This window comes from Dermacentor albipictus, chromosome 1 (genome assembly GCF_038994185.2).
Source record: "Dermacentor albipictus isolate Rhodes 1998 colony chromosome 1, USDA_Dalb.pri_finalv2, whole genome shotgun sequence".
NCBI lineage: Eukaryota > Metazoa > Arthropoda > Arachnida > Ixodida > Ixodidae > Dermacentor > Dermacentor albipictus.
The window spans coordinates 394,892,871-394,916,440 of NC_091821.1; the positions used below are offsets into that span (position 1 = coordinate 394,892,871).

At 49.0% G+C, this 23,570-nt stretch overlaps 1 protein-coding gene across 1 annotated transcript in view; it reads left to right on the forward strand.

The window, feature by feature from the left end:
- The window catches only part of LOC135914906 (motile sperm domain-containing protein 2-like), a 57,995-nt gene that overhangs the window by 21,739 nt on the left and 12,686 nt on the right, over window positions 1–23,570 (forward strand). The window contains exon 2 of the mRNA XM_065447844.1: window positions 9,215–9,361. Within this exon, the coding sequence (XP_065303916.1) occupies window positions 9,215–9,361 (147 nt within the window). The remainder of the gene's footprint in view (window positions 1–9,214; window positions 9,362–23,570) is intronic.

Consider the following 23,570-nt stretch of genomic DNA (forward strand, 5'->3'; position numbering starts at 1 on the left):
AACAAACAAAAAGCACAGCGGCTGCTTGCGTATTCAGCACTGCATCCAGGCAGCGCGCGCTTCCCCACCGGCCTGCTCCCCCCCCTCCCCCCTCCTGCAGTACACATAACCCACAAACAACAGCTTGCTACAGCCGAGTAGCAACAAGGAGATTTGACGAGAACCGCTTTTACATACGGAGCCTGTCGAGCACGCACTCGGTGACGTCAGAGACGGTTTCTGGTATTTTTCTTCTGCGGGCCTAGAACACGATCCCAGTCATGCGCAACCGGTATCTGGTGTTGTCTCTCTCGAGCCGGCGGCCCACGCCCCTCTCCTGGTAATGTACACACGAGCAGGGGCGCCGGCGAGCTGTCGGTGAGAAATGCCACGGCTGTGCGCGCGCGAGAAAGAGATCGAAGCGCCGCGGACGCCCGTCTTGTGTTGCGTGTCCCGTATCGTGCTCGGTCCAACGGCGGCTCGAAATGGAAAGCGAGGGAGAGGGGCTCGCGGTGACCCGCCGAGCTGCGTGCGTCAGAGACGTGACCTTTTAATCGTGCAAATCTATGCGTGTGACCCCACCGTCGGCAGATTCTAAAATAACTTTGACAAAATATAGGCATACATTTCGTACTGCACGGGGCGCACATGTTTGCAGGGATGCGAAAGATCAATACTAAATCAGTTTAGACTTTATTAGCTCTCCCTTTCAGAACTTTAATTCATTTAGCAGGAAATAAAGGGTTAAAAGGGGAGAATAAAATAAAGTCCGACCATAACTCTTTCTTGTTCATTTCCTTATTTTATTTAAGTGCGACCTCACTGCAAGTACGTCAGGATGACGTACGTTACAGATGATGCAATTGCTTCTATTTGGACCATTTTGTAGCGCAGTAAAAGTTCTACAAACTTGCTATGTTGAGTCGTCGGTGCTTCTTCGCTTATAAGCAATTAATTAGACAAGTGTAAACTGTCATAATTTATGAAGTCACAGCGAGCTGGTGCAGGAACTTCAGGGCCGCGTGTGTGTGTGTGTGTCCCTCTCCATCTCTGGACTTAGAGATAGAGAAGGAGGGAAAGGCAGCGTGCACCTGCAAGATTGCGTTTATTCGGGATCGTTGGTGTGCATGGCCATAATACAGAGCACCGCGTACACGGGGCATCTGAAATAATCGTAAAGAGCGCTTGATGCAGTACGTCTTTTGTCTGTGCCACGCGCACGCGCTGTTTTGCTTTATTGTATCCTGCCCAACACGAAAGGAGAAAACGGCGAAGCTATATATTGCTCACGCATCGCGCTTTCCCGCCACGCACACTCAACCCGACGGCGGCGATGGAGGTACATGTCGGCACAAAGAGAAGGCAATGGGATCTGGAAGAAACCTTACCAATGACACACGATTCGCCTACGCTTCCTTTTACAGAAAAAGCTGTATATGACTAACCTTCCGTAGTTTTTTCGGCGTCCGGCAACAGAAACGGAGTTAGCGATTTCTAACAATCCTATACGGGTGCAGCAGTGTGGCGACGTAGATGTCAAAATGCGAAACAGATTAGAATGATCGCATTGAAAAATAGCGTGACGTCGAGGTTATCGCAGTAGATAAGCAGGAGAGGTATCGGCGCCAAAAACAGCTGCGTTATCGATGGGGCGGACACGTATAGTTCGAACACCCGAAGAACAACATGCGTTCGAGGAGCGCCGGAAGGAACAGAAAATGAATGTAAACGGCGCCAGCGCGAAACGACCACCGACGAAGAACGTTCCCGCGATGCTGATCGAAAACGACAATCGCGAGCCCGGGCAACCATTCCACTCTGTGAAGATGGAATGGCACCCAAAGCACTTTGTTTTTCGTTTGGCAGCTCTGACTGTCGTCAACTTTCGCTGCCATTCCATCTTGTTAGAGTGGAATGGTTTTCATTTCTTTCTATTTTTCTTCCTTTTCGGAATACGGACGTCGTTGAGCCCCCTGTAGAATGCTGCTTGCTTTGTCCCGTGTGTCAAATGTACGTCCTTGATACAGCCGGCTGCCTCACGTCATAGACGCTTTTCAAGCGGAATACCCAAGGACCATTTTCAACAGTGCAACACCTCCTAGCAGTGAAGGGAGAGAGAGAGAGAGAGAGAGAGAGAGAGAGAGAGAGTTGAAAGCGGAGGCGTAGATTTGGCGAGACAGAGCTGTGCTCGGCAAGGGTGACGCTTTGTGAAACGCTGACGCATGAACTGGTCTTATAACGCGAGAAACTTATTTCACGTTTCATCGCAATCGTCTCGAAGCGAGGGGAAATCAAAGCAAAAAAAGAAGACGCGGAGAGAGTGGCGCAACGTGTGCAGGAGGTGATGGCGGACAGACAGAGAGACGAGGAGAGACTGCAGCGCACCGCTAATCAGGGCAACGGAAGAGGCATTGCGATATTTCTCCCGACTAACAACTAACCGGCCACGTGTCGAAGCTCTCCACCACATGCATGCACTGTCGCTCGCGCTATATGCCTCGTGAATGCAAATAGTGACGCACGCATCAAAGAGGCCTTCCCGGCCTTGTTCTCACACTGCACGCTGTATACACGGACACGCGTACGTCATATAGGAGACACAACGGTTGGTGTTCAGTGTCGTCAGAGTTTCCTGCGCAAACAGCTCCTCCGTACGTTGCACGTGCAAGCGGCGGGCACGAGACGCTGAATCACATAGCACCGCCCCCTCCCCCCTTCCGTCCTCTCGAGCGGAAAACGCTATCCGACGGGCTTTGACGCCTCCAACGAGGAGGCGCGTGACTCTGCTTCCTCCTTAGCCTCAGGCATCGAGTTTCTAGGGGAAACTCCGTCTCGCCTGCGGGACGTGCTTGTATTGGCGGTTCAGCTGTACTTAACCTTTGTCCTTCCGGCTTCAGACGACTTGGCGACTTTGCTAACCGATTATCCACAACAACATGCTTCCGCTATAAACGCCACATTTTGAATTGAGTGCGCGCGGAGACTAAATCGCCTCGCTGTGTTTAGAAAACTATACGATGCACTTGAAAATTTAGAAAGATGAAGCGTAATGTACTGCGCCGCAAGAACGTTTGAAGCCACAAGCACGAAGCTAAGATAAATCCATGCACAAGCACTCATTCCCGTGGTGTAAAGCTGAACGGTTGTGGTGCTGGAGATCGTTCTCAGTTTCTTTATTATTTTTCTTGTTGCGGGACTTTATCGCTGCAAGCTCCCATGAAATGATTGATGCGCGAATAAATTGCGTCTCAGTAGCTGCAAACGCACCACGCCCTTCTCACCAACCTCTAGTCAGCGACGTTGTACCCTGACGAACTCTGATAAGCCGATATCCGTTATCTGCGTTCTCTTACAGCAGTGCAACAGCACTTGATTAAAAGGCAGGGTGGTTGAGGGGAGAGGGGGGGGGGGAGTTGCGGTTTCGAGAGGTGACTGCGGTAGTGTGGATGGAGCACGTTTATCGTTAACTGTTTTGCAAAATTTACGCTTGCGGCAATTTAATGAACATAGCTATTTGTGTTAGTTGCGCCATAGATATTGGGAACACGCAAGATTACCCGCAGATGGTGTATATAGGCAGGTGAAAGCTAGGTCAAGCATTCATTTCGGGACCCTCCATCCTACACCCAGGTCGTATCGCTCAGCGGAATAATTGTGCAAATATGCAGTATAAGTCACTTTCGTTTCAGAATATTTTGGCTTTATTGAACGTTTAAATGTGTAAATAAATATAATGAGAAGTTGGATCCGGTGACCTCACATTGTGTTGCCATTACTTTGCTTTTCAAAAAGCGTTTCACCTTACTTTTGTCCCTGCATCATGAGCTCGAATGCTGAGCGCACGCAGTGTATTAAATCGGAACTGAACCAAAAACAGGAGGGAAAAGAAATATCTTTGCGCAAACCGGAATTGAACCGGAAAGTTGCGAATTTTTTAACTCCTGAAGGAAAGCGAAAGGGAAAAAAGTAGATTTGCGGTTCATGTTGCACACTATCTCTGGGGCTTCCGACGTATAGAATTGCCTGAACTTGTGGATCAAACATACTACCTAATTTGTAAAGGTTTGCGGTCACTTTAGAAGCGACATCACCGCTAGTGCGGTTTTCAACGTGTGACCGTCAGGAGGCAGGCATGTTCATGACACACTCATGAGAATCTGAAATTGGTGACTGTAATATAGCTCGCCAGCGGCGGGAGACATATATTAGTGTTCAAATGAAACATTTCTTAACTGGGCTGTCGCTTTTGACCACACTGGCATGTAAACTGAAGGAAGTGCTATATAATTGACATATTGTTTGTGCTGTGTGCTTCCGCAGTTATTATTATTATTATTATTATTATTATTATTATTATTATTATTATTATTATTATTATTATTATTATTATTATTATTATTATTATTATTATTATTATTATTATAAGAATCAGCATTAGGACCACTCCTTTTTAATATTCATTATTGATGTTCCTTCTGCTGTTAGTAACTTTTCATTCCATCTATACGCCGATGACATCAAGATTTCTAAGGAAATTCATACTGTTGGTGAGTGTCGCATCGTGCAGTCTGACCTGTTTCCTTTTTCTAAATGGTACAAAGATAATGATCTCATCTTGAATGCGGCTAAGACCAAAGTCACTACTTTCATCCGCAAAACAGCAAGCATTTCTTTTTCTTATTCTGCATATATTCTGTAAGCTCTGTCAGATAAATGATCTCAGTGTACCTTTTAATACAACTTTACGCTCTTCAGCTCACGCTGAACGCGTTGCAGTGCGGAGTATGGGCTCTCATATAGCGCTGTTTGCGGACTATCGACAGAATTAAATTCTCCTAAACCGTTCCTCAATTTGTACACAACAATCTCGCTTCCTCAACTCGAATCTGCGTCGGGCGTCTGCAATGGCATTTCTGGATCCAACAGTGACATTACAGATCGGGTCCAGAAAAGTTTTTTTAAGCATATATCATCACCGCTTTGCTAACACGGACGCTGGACCTTGTTCTAACACTGTTGGATTATTGTCATTTTGTCTTTACTTCGGTGCCGATGTAATCGCCGCTAACCTTCAGTTTCTTTTCAAACTCTTTCACGGTATCCTCACGTACCCCTAACTCCTCAGTAGTATCATATTTCGTATTCCGCGCAAGATCACCAGAGAACATATATACCTTTCCATCTTCCTGCCTGTCATGACCTAAGCTCAACCGTCCACAGAATACAGAGTCTTTAAAACGCTTAATTTTGTGACCTTGATATTTTTCATAACTCGCTGTCTTTGTTCTCTTCCGAGATCTGCGCTGCTGTGTGTCATAGTTTCTCATATTGTTCATCTGCCCTTCTCCTCGTTTTCTTTTGTATTCATTTCGCGCCTTGTTGTATGTGCACTCTTCTTTTCAAGATTGTTCTTTTCATTCAGCGCTTTCTTTCTTTTTTTTTACTTATATGCCCCTGTCATTGTGCTTTCTTCTTTTTTCTTTAATGCACGCGTGCGCCAGCACTTAGACCTCATGGTTGTTCATGGGCACAGTAAATGATTGATTGATTGATTGATTGTTTGATTGATTGATTGCAGTTTTATAGCCTTTCTGTGGCAGCCGAGGAGCACCGTCCATATTTACTGCAAAATAAATCTTTGCTGTTTTCCTGTTTATTTCTCAGGTTATACGAATGAACGCAAACCGGTTTGAACCGTTATTTTGTCGCTCCGGAGTTGGAAGCGTTTTCGTCTGAACCGGAACCAAAAATGCTTTAGTTGGCCTCTCTGGTTGCGCGTAATGTGCGCGCGGCATGCACACACGTCTACACAGACAGTGAGAATGTTGCTCACGTACGGCATTAAAGAATCGCACAGCCTCCGTTTCCAATAATCCGATATGATCAGCGGGCTATTCCACGCGGATTAAGGGCTGGATAGCGATCGATGCCTGCGTCGTTCCTCGACCCTCTCATGTGTCACTGATCTCACTTTAATGCTGTTACACGATTTACCTGTTGGCAAGGAGAGCGCTCAGAAGGTGACGTTGTGTTTCGTTAGATCAAGCGGCTTGTGCCGTCGCCTTTGACTGCTTGACATTTCTTCTCTTGCGAGCATGTTTCTACGAAACCTTCCCTTTATCTGTCTCTCGGCTCTGTATCTATAGCCTCCTGTCGTGCATCGTATCCAAGCGGAAGCTCTTCCGGTAAACTTCTCTACCTCTTTCTCATTACGCCCTCTCTCTTTAACGAAGTGCGCTCGACGCTAACGAGAAAAATAATCTACCAGGTATAAGAGCGAAAGAGTGGGTGCGTGGCGGTCGTTCTCTTCGAAACCACTTGAATTAAGTAGTAATTCATCGACACTTCTTCCGGACGTCCAAGAACCTACAGATAGCCTGCACGCGAGTGCACATGCGTCAAGTTGCTACAAGCGTGTTCAGACTCCCCGTATATTGCCGACAACTCACAAGTGCCTCTCTCCTGAAATGCATTGCCTTCCTGCATTACGTCATATCATACACCAACGTCCTGCCAAAACAGACTCCTCCGACGCGTACGTAGGAGACACGTGCACGCGACAGAAGTGCGGCGCAAATTAGGTAGCCCACTACAGGAATAGGAGAGGCCATGGTGGGCGCCCATAGCGCGCGTCAGTGCGTGCGTCGCGTGATCCATCAAGCCCGGTTATAGCAGCGCCGCCAAAAAAGAAGTGTCACGTCACCACCGCATTAGGAATACATAAGCAGCATTGTTGCTGCGCGCGTCGCAAAGACGGAGGAAGGTGCCTGCGCCGGCCGAAGGTCACGTGGGCTTGTGGACAGAAGGCGTCCGCGATGCGGCAGAAAGGCGGGGGACGACGATAAATGCCACTTCCACGCCAAGCGGAACGCGTCACGTGATCACGGCCGCGAGGGTGTGCGCGCGTATATAGTATATACCTGTTACGTGTCGCATCCGAGCAAAGGAGCGCTGGCGCGTGTCATTGACGCCGATCTCCGCGGGCGCCGCCTGCTTTGCATAACGGCGGCCGTCGAAGCGTGCAAAGCAAGCGGCGGGCGGCGCGGGAGAGCGAGCGACGGGAGAAAAGCGCCAGCTTGCAGCTCGGGGCGACAGTTGTTTACGGAGTGCCAAGAAAGACTCCTCTCTCGGCCGTCCGCGCGGTGTCTGCCAAGGTCTCACCCCCCCACCCCCTCAGACCCCGCACCTATAGCTCTGTTGGGAACAGCCCCACGGACGCTCGAGCGAAACCGGCTTCCGAGCAGACCCAGCCATGCAGAGAAGCAGTGTGCACTGCGCTGTTGTTGCTGCTGCTGCTGCCGCTGCCGACACTGAGTGGTTTCTCCCGTTCACCGCCGCTGAGAGCAAAGGCGAAGTCGCTATAATATCGCCATGGAATAAACGTGAAGAGAACCTGTTTTTTTCTTCTTTTTTTTTAAATACACAAGGCGTTGTGTTAGCATCGTCGATTACCGAAAAAAAAAGAACGCGTTAAGCAAAGCAGTTCACAGGGTCGAATGTGTTCGAAGGTAAAAACTGAGATCCTTCGCGGCCCGAGTTTGCGTCATGAGACTCGACGAACGGACGATCCATAAATTGACCTCCGAAAGAGGCTTGCGCGCGCCCTCGTTAAGTGTGCATCAAGTGATGGCTGCCCGCGTTATGTAAAGCAATCGCTATAGGGGAGCTATGCGAAACGACCTTTCGCAGCGACTGCCCGATAACATGCACATCCTCGTGATACGCTTTTGATTTGTACTCCTTTATGTAAACCTTCGTTACGGGTTTATACTTAACGGAAGTGCTTTGACTCGCCGGTTCTTACGGAGTTAATGTATGCATGTCCTCTGCCCCGGCAGAAAGCGTCGGATATATCTCGTGCTTTTCGGCAGGCGTACATGTCACAGTCATGTGAACGAAGACGCAATGAACAGACGACGCGTCAGTCCGCATTCCACCAAACCACTTAAGTTTAAGCTCGAACTCGAACGCCAACGCCGCCTATTCGAATACATGTAAAACGTAAAAACGCATTTCTGAGATAACCACTGGGCTGACTTTAATTAAATTTGTTGCATTTGTGAAAGAAAGTTAAATTCCAGTGACTGTTGGAAGTGGAATTTAGATTTGAGGCCTGAGTTTCTTTAAACGAGTTTTCAAAAATTGGTTAATTTTGAAAAAAATAGAAGCACGAAGTTTAGAACTTCGTAGCTTTGCACATAGAACAGATATCGCAGTTCTATAAACTATATGCATCAGAGTATTCAAAGCGGACAAACCTGATATGTCAGTTTTTGTCTTACGCGAATGTGTTACCTTGTATGCATGAATTTTGCAAATGCCCCACTCACATATCAGTGATAAACTTGAGAGCCGTGTGTAACACGTCGATTTTGTCCGCTTTAGATGTACTATTGGATGCAATTTCCAGAATTGTTATATCGCTTTTGATTGCTAAGTTAAAGATCTGTAAACTGTATAGTTTCGTTTTCTGAAAATTTGCGATTTTTAACAGGTTTATTAAAACATTGCCGGTCTAAATCGAAAATTCGCTACCTACAGTCGCTAGATCATAACTTTTTTCTTTTAAACGCAACAAACCTCAAATTTTGTGCAGTGGTTGACGAGAAAGAAAGGATTTCTTCTTTCCCATGCATTTAGACAGGAGCCCCCGAGCTAAAGCTTCCTCTTAAGCGCAAGCACCCTGATAAGACAGCGTTAATTAAAGGAGCTAGAGCACCGCACAAGAACTGTATATAGTCGTTTTTCTAATTACGTACGCGGCCTTTTTTTTTTTGCCGTTACAGGACGGCTCAGACAACCGTCCTCTTCCCCAACAGCGCCATGCGCGGCTGAGTGCATACACGTGCGGTAAAAAAAAAAATGGCCAGGCTTAGCTTGGTTAAGCCAAGAATGCGTTGCATATTGCGCGAGTTGGGGCCCAGCTTTTCCTCCGGCTGTCGTGACGTCACGTCACGTGGTTGCGCTAAAGGTCAATGGTGGCTGCCCGGCCGCGCCCAAAAGCTGAACTGAGTGATTGCAATATGCAACGCATAAAAATAGAAGCAACTTAATAACAAACACAGCAAACTTAAAAGAGAATAGACCCACATATGAGACGCGCAGCAATGATCAATGGCTCATACCCTCAATGGTGGCTGCCCGGCCGCGCCCAAGGGCTGAACTGAGTGATTGCAATATGCAACGCATAAAAAGAGTGTGCAATAACGGCCTCGTCACTTGACTTTGTGTGCAGAGCTGTACCACCCGAAGGACGTGCAGCGGATCAGCGAGAACGACGACCTCTGTCGGCGATACGTGCGCCACAAGGACCTCGACATTCCGGCGGCGCTCACCTGGGCGAAGCACTCGCTCCGCTGGAGGAAGCAGTCCGGCATCAACGGTAGCGTGCACCTGTCTTATACGAGTTACGAGCGTTTCGCGCGATACACGCAGATGTACAGAAGCGCCGCAGATGTCCATCTGGGAATTTCAGCGGGTTCATATATAGAGTTCTAGGGGGTTGCCTAAATTATCTGGTGTTGACCCTGAGAATTCCCGGCCACATATTCTTTTTTTTTACTCGTGAATAGCTCGATTGCTAAAAAATTCCCCCCGAAGCACTCCGTACTGATAGTTAATCATCGCAGCTGAAACGTGCGGCCCCGGTGTTTATCACTGGGTTAATCCCGACGGGTCATTAAACGATGGCTTGGTAGGCTGCCGGATCCTCGGTACGCACTTGCTGCTTGCGCTCGCCTGCACGAGCCTGTTCTTGTGTCCGGGCTGCAGCATCGGCGCGGCGTAGACGAGCTCGTTCCTAGTTCTGCTCGCGGAGTTGCTGATCGAAAGCTGCCTGCTCCTCAGGAGAACGTATGACGCGTGGCGAAAGCATTTCGGAGACGGAGTGAAAATGCTGCGCGCGCACTCGGCTGCGACAGCAACGACGTCACTACTGGCGCAGCCAGTCAGTTGCGCCGGAGGAGTTTTCGGCGTACAGACGACAGACGGACGGACGGGCGAATCTGCTAGTCGTATACAGCTTTGCTGTAAAGAATTGTGCCACTTAGAGTGCTTTTAAGACGGAAATTCGTCTGAATTCAACACAATCCCAACTTTTTTCTCCTAGTATTTCAATCGTACAGCGCGAGAACAGTTAACAACAACAACGGCGACAACAAATAAATAAATAAACAAATAAGAATTCGGGCAGAACTCATTTGCCATGACTATCCAAGTATGCGATTGGCATTCCTTTTCGAGACGAAAATGAACTCGTAGAAAGTTTAATTTCTTTTTCATCGAACAGCGCCGCGAACGAGGTTGGCGCACATTTTTTAGACTGCACCATATGCGGGATCGGCTCACGAAAACGGTTGGATAAATAGTCGGAACAATGCCAAGAACGTTATTAGCATTGAAAAAGAACGTAGCAAGGGAAATTTTGACAGTTTCACAGTTCATGTCAGTGGTAGGATAACTACCATGCATTATTTAAGGTGCCGTAATAATGTAACATTTTCCTAATAACAAGATAAAAATATGGGGGCTGTTGAACACGGTACATCTCAATATTTCTGCAGCGTTAATAATATTTATTTATTTATTTGTTTATTTATTTATTATCAGTAATTACATAAGCAAGTATAGTACACATATAGTAAGCCAAGGTAACACTATAGTAAACGTCACTTATACATGAATACACATATGTTTATAGGTTAATAATATACGTCTCTGGCTTCTGCGAGACACTTTAGTGGCCTGAATTCATTTATTCAGGATCCTTGGCCAATTTTGTTTATTGTATAATCAAAGTAGTGCTTAGGTTTCTATAATGTTTAAAACAACACAACTGAGTTAACGTGCACCCAAATAACGCGGCATACACGAGCGTCAAATTTTCGCATTCCGCCCCCGTCAAAATGCGCCCAGGGAAATCGGGAATCGTGCGCGCGACCTTTTACTCAGGAATAAGTATCAACGGTAATTATGATGATGTATAGTGTATAATGACGCAAGGGCGTCAGCGGTATTATGCACTGCATTTCATTACACTGAGCGTCTGCGATAGCGGTATATATAAAGATTTGAAGGTTATTTGCATTTCGCGCCGATCACGATGGTGTGGCGCCATGGAATTCCACCGCGCCTTCTCGTATTTCGGTCGCATATATACTCGTGCAGGGAAAGTTTCCCAATTTCGCCGCGTTAAGTCTGTGTTTGCGTTACGTTCTAGTGCTGCAGTGTAATACGTAATCCTTATTTACTCGGCGACGCCTAACTGTAGCTTCTATAACAGAACGGTATACACGTTAAAATTACCTGATGTCACAGAAGGCTATGCATGTATAGTATACGAAAATGTCAACGGCGGCGTATATAGGGAGGGCTACTATAGCATTTCATCACTTGCGTTGTTTCTCCGGCTTTCAAAAGACGTTAAAACACTGCTCCCGGAGCCGCCTTGGCAGTAAGACTGACCTATTTGCTTAATCTACACCCATCAGGCTTAACCCAACATTTCCTCTCAGTGTCCTTCCAAGTAGAGAGGATATGGAGGCTGCATGCCAGGCGGCTGGATACGCAGCACACGGCGCCAACGGTCACAGGGCACCGTCGTTAAATAAAATTGTTAAATAAAATTAAGTTATGGTGTTTTGCGTGCCAAAACCACGATCTGATTGTGAGGCACGCCTTAGTGGAGGACTCCGGATATTTGGACCACTTGGGGTTGTTTAAGGTGCACATAAATCTAAGTACACGGGTGTTTTCGCATTTCGCCCCCCCCCCCCCCCCATCGAAATGCGACCGCAGGGGCCGGGATTCGATCCCGCAACCTCGTGCTTCGCTGCGCAACACATATAGCCACTGAGACGGCGGGCGGCACCGTAGTTGCACTGAAGCGTGCAGCTACTGCCGTTGCTTTTTTCTTGTGTGCATGTTGCTTTTTCATTGAGCCGCTATATAGCGACTCAGTGAGACAAAATGCACGAAAGTAAATGGTTTATCAGCGTCGTTTTATACTATCTGCGAGAAACTCAAGTTGGGTGGGGGGGAGTGACCGATGCACTGCATAAAGCGCGCTGCATAAAGTGAAGAACGCGTGCCAAAAAGAAAGCGGCGCGAAACAGTTGGACAGTGCAGACATGCTTCTAGCGAATAGTGGCCACCGACGACGACGAAGGCTCTTGGCAAAGGACGCACGGGGCTGCATGCACGCAGAGTGGTTTTCCCGCGATACGCGGCACGCCATGGAGACTCTTTTCCAGCTTGGCGCAGACATCCACCCCGCCATTCTTCCACGTTTTATTCGTGTGTTTATTTTTCGTGTGTGTGTCGATCGCGTCGCACGACAAAGCGATATAGCTGGTTTGTCTGAACCGGTTCGTGAGAAACTGAACGAACCACGCATTGTCAGGATTGGGGGCTCAATCCCATCGTCCGTGGTCCTTTGCCAAGATTGGAGTACGGCATGAATTCGAAGGTAGCTGGCCCATGCCGTCGTCCAAGTTATTTACGCTGAGATCGTTGATGAAGTGAAGAACTGCTTCTCATCGAGAACGAGGAAAAAGGGTTTATTTACAGAAATTAAATCAGTCTAACATGACTGCTTGAGAAAAAGAGTAACAGTCCAACATGACTGCATGAGAGAAGTGACTCAGTCTAACATGACTGCTCAAGAGAAGTGTCCTCAGCATTCGCACAACCACAGTTTTTATACACTCGATCCGCCGGTCATACGACGCGGCGACTGTTCGTTTACTCATCACCAACTCGCAGCTGCTCTGAAGATCAGTTTACGTACACAAAGGCAACCGCGCTCTGATGCCCGACGACGGCGTTGGCGGGGTGCCGTTCCGGGAACTATTGGTGCCGCTCGAGGGTCGCTCGTTGTTCTGCGCCACTCCGAAGCGTGAGAAGCACAAAAATACGTCGTTCCCGCGGCAGCTTGTCCATGCGTGTCAAATCAGCTCCGCGTTGGGGAACTCCGGAAACATTGTTCAAACACCGAACTCGTTCCGCCACAATGTCGATGGGGCGGGTGGAAGGCGGCGGATTCCAGCACAAAGGCCGCTTCTTCGAACGCCTCCCCGCTGCAGCGACGGAGAGGGGGAGGTGCGCGTCGTGTCGCCCTGTCGTAACTGTGTGGCAATCTTGTTTCGCAGCTCGCCATTCTTGACAGCGCCTCCATGGCCCGGAAAGTCTCGACTGTCTAGCGCTGACAACCGCTAGGCAGGAAGAGAACGGCTGCTGGTCAGGGGGGGGATTGATGTCTTGGCTCGCAGCGACCACTTGTGCATTGATGTCACCGCCCCAAAACATCCAACAAGGACAGGCAACTGCAAAATGAACCCCACAACACGGCTCTGCGCCGAGATGACGTGCATTGGCTCTCACTTTAGACTCGCTAGGCTTCAAAAAAAACAACAACAACATAAGTGCAGAAAAAAAAATGCTACATTTCACTATGCCAATTTCTGAAGCAAATTCCTGCTGACAAATTCAGCAATTAATGGAGGGAATTCTGCTGAATGAGAGGGGATTTTTTTCGCCTAAAGAAAAGCTAACACTAGTAACCCTAAAATTTAGGCGGGACCCTCAAACGCAGAATTCAAATTAGCCTGCTCAAACCATCCGCATTGCTATGCAACTTTCCCTTCTTATATCTAACGCAGAAGTTGTACTCTTGGAGAGTGAGGCTCCATCGGAGCAAGCGGCCGTTTTTGTGTGACATTTGATTGAGCCACGTCAGAGGACAGTGGTCGGTCTCGAAGATGAACTTCGCTCCGTACAAGTAACACGACAACTTCTGGGCGGCCCAAACCAAACAAGCGCATTCCTTCTCTGAAGCGCTGTAGGCTTCCTTTCTTACATTTAGTTTACGGCTGGCGTAGAGGATAGGATGCTCCTCGTTATCGTCGCCGACCTGACTAAGTACCACGCCCATACCTCTGTCGCTTGCGTCGCATTGAACTATGAATTCCTTTGTGTAGTCTGGCGCGCGAACCACAGGGCGAGAAACCAATAGCGTTTTCAAACTTTGGAAAGCGTTCTCTTTGTCCTTATTCCAGTGTACGTTACTCGGTGCTCCCTTTCGGAGGGCGTCTGTTAATGGACTTGCCAATTGCGAGTAATTCGGAATGTACCGTTGATAGTACCCCACAAGTCCCAAAAATGAACGAAGGTCCGTTTTCGTGCGCGGCTGAGAAAATTCTCCAATCGTAGCTATTTTCAGCTCAGCCGGCTGTCTCATGCCTTGACCGACAACATGGCCCAGATAAGTAACCTGCGAACAACCAAACCTACACTTTTCCGCTTTCATCGTTAAGCCGGCTTCCCTCAACCGTGAGAACACCTGTTTGAGGTGCGATACATGTTGATCCCAGCTGTCCGAAAAAATGGCCACATCATCAAGATAAGGTAAGGCGAACTCCTGCAAGTCCTTTAGGACAATATCCATTAACTTAGAGAAGCTAAACGGCGCGTTCTTCAGCCCGAAGCTGAGTGCGAGAGGGCGAAAAGTGCCTACAGGCGAGATGAATGCGGCATAGCGGCTGGCACTTTCTGAAAGGGGAACTTGCCAGTACCCCCGCACGAGATCTATCGTTGAAATGTATTTAGCAGCGCTAACTCTTTCAATTCGTTCCTCAATGTTGGGTATCGGGTACAGCTGATCCCTAGTGATCGCATTTAACTTCCTGTAGTCAACACACGGACGAGGGTCCTTGTTAGGGGTTTCTACGAGTATTAGCGGTGACGTGTAGTCACTCTCAGCGGGCTCAATAACTCCCAACTCTAGCATGCGCTGTATCTCTGCCTCCATAATCTCTCTCTGTCTTGGAGACACCCTGTAAGGTTTTGATCTTACTGGTTCGGTAGAGGTCAGCTCAATTTCATGCGTTATCAGTTCGGTTCTACCCGGCCGATCGCTGAATCTGTCGAGATATTCCCCTAACACCCCTTTTAGCTCATCTAGCTGCTCGGGTTTTAGAGCGTGCGAGCTTACCGAGTGTTCTACTACTTCTTCTAGGCCGATTTCAGAGTTGGAGGTCGCCCTATATTCGTCAAACTTGGTACTAGTGCCATCCGGCTCTTTGACGGTATAGTTAACGACTCCGCTCCGCTCTACATACGGCTTCATCAAATTACAGTGATATATCCTCACTTCCTTCCTGCGACCGGGCATTCTCAAAGCATAGTTAGTATCTGAAAGTTTGTGCAACACTTTAACGGGCCCGTCCCAGTGAACTTCAAGCTTGTTCTTTCTTGAAGGTTTGAGGATCATTACCTGGTCTCCGGCGTTAAACGTACGAAGCCTCGCATTCTTGTCGTAATAGAATTTGGCGTTCTTTTGAGCTAGTGCCATGTTCTTTCCGACTAGTTCTTAGGTTGCGCTTAGCCGTTCCAGTAAATTTAGCACGCATTCAACCACGGTTGGACTCTCCCCTCTTTCCTCCCACATCTCTCTTAACATTCTCAGTGGAGACCGGAGTGTCCTCCCATACACTAGTTCTGCTAGTGTCGCCTCATGTGGAACCGTTCGCAAAGCAAACAAAGTTGCCGGCAGACAGTTCTCCCAGTCCTCCTTGTGCTCGTAACAGAGCGCACGCAAAACTCGCTTAAGCACCGAATGCCACCTCTCTACACTGTTTGACTGAGGGTGATAGACAGAACTGTGTATTAACTTTACCCCGCACTTTTGCAAGAATGTGGAAGTCAGTGCGCTCGTGAATACTACTGACCCTTGATCTGCCTGAATTTCGGCTGGAAACCCAACTCGTGCAAACACTGTCAAAAGCGCGTCTACTACTTCGGTGGAGCTGAGCTCTTTCAAAGGGATTGCTTCTGGAAACTTGGTAGCCGGACACAGCATGGTAAACAAGTACCTGTAGCCTGATTTTGTTTTTGGAAGAGGCCTTACGTTTATGTGGTGGTGCTGTGGTGTTGAGTGAGGGATTAGATGGTGGGGTAGGGCGCGGCGTCTGACTGCGCTCCTGTTGTTTTTGTTGTAATCGGGTGATTTCTGCACGCTGCTTAGTGATTTCGGTTCGCTGTTGTTCTATTAACTGCCTCATTTGTTGGAGTTCTGCCTCGAGAGCCTGTATCTTAGGATACTGAGCATTGGGAGAAGAGACCGTGTTAGCCCAGCTCACCTGTGGACCGCTGTTAGTCGGGGTCGTTCGTCTCCCGGAACTCGACCGGTTCCGCGACGTCCCGTCGGAGTCGGTGGCACTTGGAGTTGAGCTTAGTCTCGGGTAAGACCGAGATCGGCTCCTACTGCTCGATCCTCCGGGAAAAAAGCTTGCACTGGTTTCTTGGCTGTTCTGCGTCGATCGGCGTTCTCGCGATCTACTTTGCCTGCGCTCGTTAGGGATGTTCTGTTCTTCCACCGATAGTTTCTGCCACTGTCGTTGTCGGATGATGTAGGGGATTTGGAAACGTTTCCTGCATTGCTTTGAGCCGGAGAGATGGTTGCCGTTGCAGATAGCGCATACTAGTTCGCAGTCATGGTCCGTTGGCGGGTTTTGCTTGCCGCACCGGATACAACATTTTTCGTTCGGGGTGGGGCACACATCGTCCCGGTGGCAGAAGATCATACAGACAACTCTTCAGACATATCACCAAGATTCGAGAAACTAGAACATATGATTACTGAACTTGCCAACCAGATGCTTCAGCAACATCAGGAGAATGGTGCCCACTTGCAACAAATAAGCGCACGTCTAGACGCTCTGGAAACCAGAAGCACCAACCTAGAGTGTCGGGTAGCCGCGACCGAAGCCAAAGTACTTCGCTGGGAGTCGAGATTTACATCCACGGCCTCCGGCTCCCTTAAGGGCGTGGCATCCAAACCCTATGACCGTCCACCCCTATCCGAAATCTCCAAACCGATCGCTGAACCCCCGCCACCTCAGAATGGCTCACACTCCTAACTACAAGATCTGGCAGTGGAACTGCCGTGGGTTTCGCCGCAAACGGGGAAACCTTCAGCAGTTCCTTCGGGGTAAGGCGGCCCCTGATATCATTGCCCTTCAGGAGACGGGAGGCCACGCAAAATTGGCAGGGTACAAATCCTATAATGCTTCTGGGTCGGATTCCACCACCGCTATTCTAGTTCACAGAAATCTAACAGTCATTAAACATGATATTGAAGAAGTCGACATAGACCACGTCTTTATTGAACTCATTCCTAAACGTAAGGAGGATGAAAGCATATTCATTCTTAATGTTTATAGTAGCCCAAAGTGCCGACGTCACAAGTTCGGAACTCTATTCAGGAAGGTTCTCAGAATCTCCCAACAAAAGGCCATATTATTATTAGGTGACTTTAACGCTCCCCACACTGCATGGGGATACCGCACAGAGGTAGTCAAAGGTCGTAATCTTTGGCTAGAAGCCCAACAACAGGGACTGACTCTGATCACAGACCCCCAGACACCCACCCGTATCGGGAATAGTGTCAGTGTTGACACCACTCCCGATCTAACTTTCATCAAAAACATAGGCAACTATGATTGGACTAATACCGGGGAAAGCCTCGGTAGCGATCATTATATCATAGAGATCCACATTCAGGCGGGTCCACCCCGCAAGAAGGGCAAACGAGTTTCGCTCACGGAATGGGACCGCTTCCGCCAGATTCGGGAGACAACCGCCACCGAGCATATAAACGATCTCGAGGCCTGGATCGGGGATCTCAGAGATTGCGTGAAACGCGCCACGAGGGAAATCCCTGAAGACGATGGTCTGGTCGAGGTGGATAGCCGCCTCCTACACTTGTGGGAAGCCAAAAACAGTATGCAAACCCGCTGGAAAAAGAATAAACTAAATCGCACACTCCGCTTGCGCATCGCGCAAATTAACATAGAAATCGAGGAATACGCTAACCAATTAACCAAAAACCAATGGGAAAAGGTATGCGACAGCATGCAGGGACAACTCGGTCTAGCCAAAACGTGGAATCTCCTCCGATACCTTATGGACCCGGATAAGAGTAAATCCGAGCAGAGGAAATGCCTCAATAAGATCACTCACCAATACCAGGGCACGAACGACGAGCTCCTCACAGAGCTCAAAACCCGGTACATAGGCACAAATGCACAAATCCCCCAGAAGCCATACACTGGTCCGGAGAATCTTAACCTAGACGCACCCATCCTAGAGGCTGAAGTACGAGCCGTCTTGCTGAAACTCCGAACTAAATCTGCACCAGGCCCCGATGGAATAACAAATAAGACCCTCCGAAATCTAGACGACGTATCTATCACTGCCCTAACAGAGTACTTCAACCGCTGTTGGGAAACAGGTTCTATCCCCTCGCAGTGGAAGCATGCACAAATAATATTCATACCTAAACATGGTAAGCGACTACAGCTCGAGAACTTGCGCCCGATCTCTCTGACCTCATGCGTAGGAAAACTCATGGAGCACGTTATACTTAACCGCCTCCACAATTTTGCGGAGGACAACAACTTATTCCCGAACTCCATAATTGGCTTTCGTCCAAAACTTTCCACGCAAGACATCATGCTTCAGCTTAAACATCAAGTTCTGGACCACATACCCAAGAATGGTACCCGGGCTGTCCTGGGCCTTGATCTTATAAAGGCCTTTGACAACGTAGCGCATCAGGCTATACTAGAGAATCTGCAGCACCTAGGTGTGGGCCAGAAGACCTACAACTACATCAAAGACTTCCTCAACCACCGCACAGCGGAACTAAGAATAGGAGAACTACGATCGGACAAGATCCCTCTTGGAAGTCGTGGCACCCCGCAGGGATCAGTTTTATCCCCGTTCCTCTTTAATTTAGCGATGATCAGATTACCGGAACAACTTAATCAGATTCCAGGTCTACACCACAGTCTGTATGCAGACGACATTACCCTGTGGGTGGTTAAAGGTAGCGATGGAGATGTAGAAACCACGCTGCAACAAGCTGTAGACACGGTTGAAAAGTACGTTACCGACAAAGGCCTCGCCTGCTCCCCGCAAAAATCAGAACTCTTCCTACTCAGAGCCCCTACAAACCGCAAATCCGACACTGCGCCATCCCCAGAAATCACTGTGCGAGCCGGAGGAGGCGCGATCCCGGTGGTGACCACCATCCGTGTACTAGGCCTCTTCATGCAAGCTCACGGGCGCAACGGCAACACAATTCACAAACTGGAAGCATGCGTTCAGCAGACGATGCGACTCATTTCAAGAATTGCCAACCGAAACTCTGGCATGAAAGAAGCCAACCTCATAAGGTTGGTACAAGCCTTTGTTCTCAGCCGCATCACCTACATCACCCCGTACCTCTGCCTCAAAGCGGCTGAGAGAGAGAAAATAGAGGGGATTATCCGGAGGGCCTATAAACAGGCTCTTGGGCTACCTATAAGAACGGCCAACGCTAAATTGCTAGCCCTAGGTGTGCACAACACCCTCGATGAACTAGTAGAAGCGCACCTTATATCTCAATACGAAAGGCTAGCTCAGAGTGCCGCCGGGCGAAACATCCTCCAGAATCTCGGCATCAACTACGAGTCGATGCAAAGCGTTAAAGTAGACATTTCTCACGATCAGAGGCGCCATCTCAAAATTAATCCACTCCCTAACAACATGCACCCCGAATTCCACAAGGAAAGGAGGGCCGAGCGGTCCAAAGCCCTACATCAGAAATTCCACGCCTTCAAAGACGTAGTCTATGTCGACGCAGCAGAATACATAGAACGCAACTGTATGTCCCTTGCAGTGGTGGACTCCTCAGGTCAAATACGCGCTGGTGGTTCAATTCGCACCAGAAGCTCCGAAACAGCGGAAGAGGCGGCTATCGCTCTGGCAATAGCCTCCACACATTGTCATTACATTATCAGCGATTCCAAAGCAGCAGTACGCAATTTTGCGAAAGGTCGGGTCTCGGCTCCCGTAAAACACATAATAGACACAAACCAACACCCACGACCAATCCACATAATTTGGGCACCAGCACACTCCTCCCTACCCGGCAACGATGCCGCCCACACCACCGCTCGAGGACTCGCCAACCGAGCACCCGGACGGCTCACGCTAGGATCAGGGAGGGATCGCATGGTCAGTTACCAGGAAATAACTCAGCACTACAGGTTAGCCAGGGCAGTGTACCCGCCAGCACACAAATCGCTTAACAAGCGACAAGAAGTAGCTTGGAGACGACTTCAGACGAACACCTACCCCAACCCCGTAGCCTATCACTACTACTACCCGGAGCAATACCCTAATACATGTAAGCATTGTCAGCAAAAAGCGGATCTATTCCATATTATGTGGTCGTGCCCAGCCGAAAATCATACAAATCACGAAATAAGTAATACTGAGCAGTGGGAGGCCGTGTTGCTCAGCTCCGACCCTGACCTGCAGGCCAAGGTCATCGAGAGAGCTGAAGAAGCCGCCCGGGCCCAGGGGCTCGTGGCTGCCTAACAACAAGGTCATCCGTCAATACCTTGTTTTCAAATAAAGTCTTTACTCACTCACTCACTCCTTGGAAGAGGCCCCACCGTGTCTATTACAAGTCGTCTGAAAGGCTCTGTTATTAAGGGCACTACCTTCAGTGGAGCTTTCCAAGTCTCTCCTGGTTTACCAGAACGCTGGCAGGCGTCGCATGATCTTACAAAGTTTTCTACATCTTTGAAACAGCCAGGCCAGTAGTATTCCATAAGCAATCTTTCCTTTGATTTGTTTATGCCTAGGTGGCCGGACCACCCATTTCCATGACAAAGACTCAAAAGGTCCTCCCTATACTTAGTAGGTATGACTAACTGATCTAAAATCCTACCCTTTCGATCTCTGTAATGCCGATACAACAATCCTCCTCTCTCATGTATCGTTACGTTGCGCCTAGCAATGCCTTCTTTAGCTGTGTCACGTAATCTAGCTAAGCTCTCATCATTCTTTTGCTCAGCTGCCAGTGACTCTCTATCCACGCGTAAGAGTTGATCAAAGTTCTTTGAGGCCGGTGATAATAACGACCCTGTCTCGCTTGGGAGCGCGTCTGCTTGCTCTTCCTGCAGGCTAGAGCTCTGACACTCTAGTGCTACGCTCTCATTGAGCTGGTCAGCTGGCAGGCTCTCCTCAACTGTTCTTTTGTCCCTCGGGCCTAGCTCGGATTCGGGTATCGAAGTTATCCCCTTTTCTGCTTCCGCTGGAGGAGCTTGAGCATTTTCAGCCGAAAGCGCCGCGATCTTACGAGCTTGGCCTCGGGCCAATGCCTGTACTATGCCCTCTCCCAGTTTGAGCCCTCTGTCACGCAGTAACTGATTCGAACGATTCGAAAAGATGTAGGGATACTACCGTGACAAAAATTTGTAAACTGCAGCCTCAGTCTCTAGCTCCCCGAATGGTCCACTGATTTTGACTTTGGCCATGGGCAGACACACGCTGTGTTCTTCTACAACCTGTTTTATCCATGCTACTTCTCCGGTGAGAGAGAGAGAGAATAAACATTTTTATTAGGTGAAGCAGCTAGGGAGAGGCGTCCTCAGTCCAGAATGCCTTGAGCTCGGGCCGCGTCCTGGGCCCTCGCAATCAGCTGTTGCTGATCCTCGAGGTCGGAGCTGGCCAAGGCTCTCTCCCAAAGCTCGTTAGTGGGGTAAGGGTTCGGATGATGTAATGGTGCCGCTCTGCAACCTCCTACTATGTGCCTGAGGGACCCGGGCTCTGCGCAGAAGCGGCATTGCGGAGAGAATTTTGTAGGGTCTATGAGGTGATTCCTGGTTGGGTGGGGGAATGTATTAACCTGTAGAGCTCGGAGGAATCGCTCCTGCTCTCTAGGTAGTGACTTGTGTGGGGGTGCATATGTTCTGCGGGTTAGCTTGTAGTGTTGTGTGATGTCTTGGTAAGAGACTAGAGGGTGCATGCGCTCGGGTTCAGATTCCTCGGCGTCGGCTCGGTGAGTCAGATCTCGAGCCACGTGGTTGGCGACCTCGTTGCCAGGAATGCCTTGATGAGCTGGCGCCCAGATGATCATGACTGATCTCGTTGGCGGCTTTTGATGGATGATCCGGAGTGTAGTGGCATGAATTCTGCCGCTAGCAAAGTTGCGGCACGCCTGTTGGGAGTCGGTCACTATGACTTCAACCTCTGTTTGGGAGAGAGCGAGGGCTATGGCCGCTTCCTCAGCTTGGAGGGGATTGTTTCGTGTGAGCGAAATGCTGCTCCGATGTTCTGTGTTGACGACTACGGTGGCTGTTGTGGCTGCGCGTCTGGAGTAAGAAGCCGCGTCAGTGTAGGCTGTAGAGGGTAAAGTTCCGTATCGCTTGTGTATGGCCAGGGCGCGGGCCTCCCTTCGCTCTGCGTGGTGCACTGGGTGCATGTTGCGAGGCAGAGGACGTACGGTGATTTTTCTCCGGATGGCATGGGGTAAGCTCACAGTCTGAGGCGGCGGATGGCTCATAGGGGCAGAGAGCCCCAGGCGTAAGAGAATGGACCTCCCTGCTTCCGTAATCGCCAGCCTTGTTCGCTGACTGGATAAATGTGCCTCGATCAGCTCCTCGGCTGTGTTGTGCACACCTAGTCGTAGTAGGCGTTCTGTGGACGTACTGATTGGCAGACCCATCGCCTGCTTATATGCCTTTCTGATCATTGTGTTGATTTTCTTGAGTTCCGTCTCGTTGAGTAGTGCGTACGGAATAGCGTAAGTTATTCGAGACACGACGAAGGCTTGGACAAGCCGAAGCGTGTCCGCCTCCCCCATGCCTCTTGTCTTGGTTGTTATTCGCCGGATCATGTGCGTAACTTGGGCTGTTGTAGTCTTAAGTCATGCGGGCTCAGCTGCGCCCCCCAAAAGTCGGAGCTACTCCTGGTCTCACCGCGAAAGAAGCACAGATGCGACTCGCCCACTATCAACATACAGCTGGAGGGACACACCATCGTTCCGTCTCGGAGGGTAAAGATATTGGGAGTGGTTTTCCAGTCGGATCGCACCAATAGAATATTAATTCAAAAGCTTAAGTCTCCGGTGAAGTCATCTACCATCACGTAAGACGGATGGACAATGTCCAGCGTGGCGGCACTGTCTCTTAGCACTCGGCATGGTTTTCCATTAACTTGCAGGTTGTGGAGATACGGACTTAAAAGTTCCATATTCTCATCTTTTTCCTCCACGTAGGAAAAAACTACGCTAGACTTCTCGCAGTTTACAGCTATATGTCCCAGTTTGTGGCATTTGTAACAGCGAATTGGTCTAACAGATTCGAATTTTCTTTTCTGTTCTTTTTGTGCGGTTTCTCCGTTAAGTTTCTCCTCGCTCTTTTCTGCGGGCTTTTCCGCCATGTCTACAGGCTCTGATCGTCTAGTTTGCGCACCCCTTTTGAACGGAAATGGTTTCCGCGGTCCATTTCGACCGTCCCAGTTTCCCTCCTCGGCGTTCAACTTTCTGCGGGTTGCGTACTCTTCGGCTAATTCAGCCGCCCTTTCCACAGTGTTTACATTACCTCTGTCTTGCACCCACAGTTTCACAGCTTGGGGGATGGTTTTGTAAAACTGCTCTAAACACATGCATTCAATGATCATGTCTCTGTTGTCGTACGCTTCCGCGCTTTTAAGCCACTCGACTAGGTTGGCCTTTAAGCTATATGCAAACTCCGGAT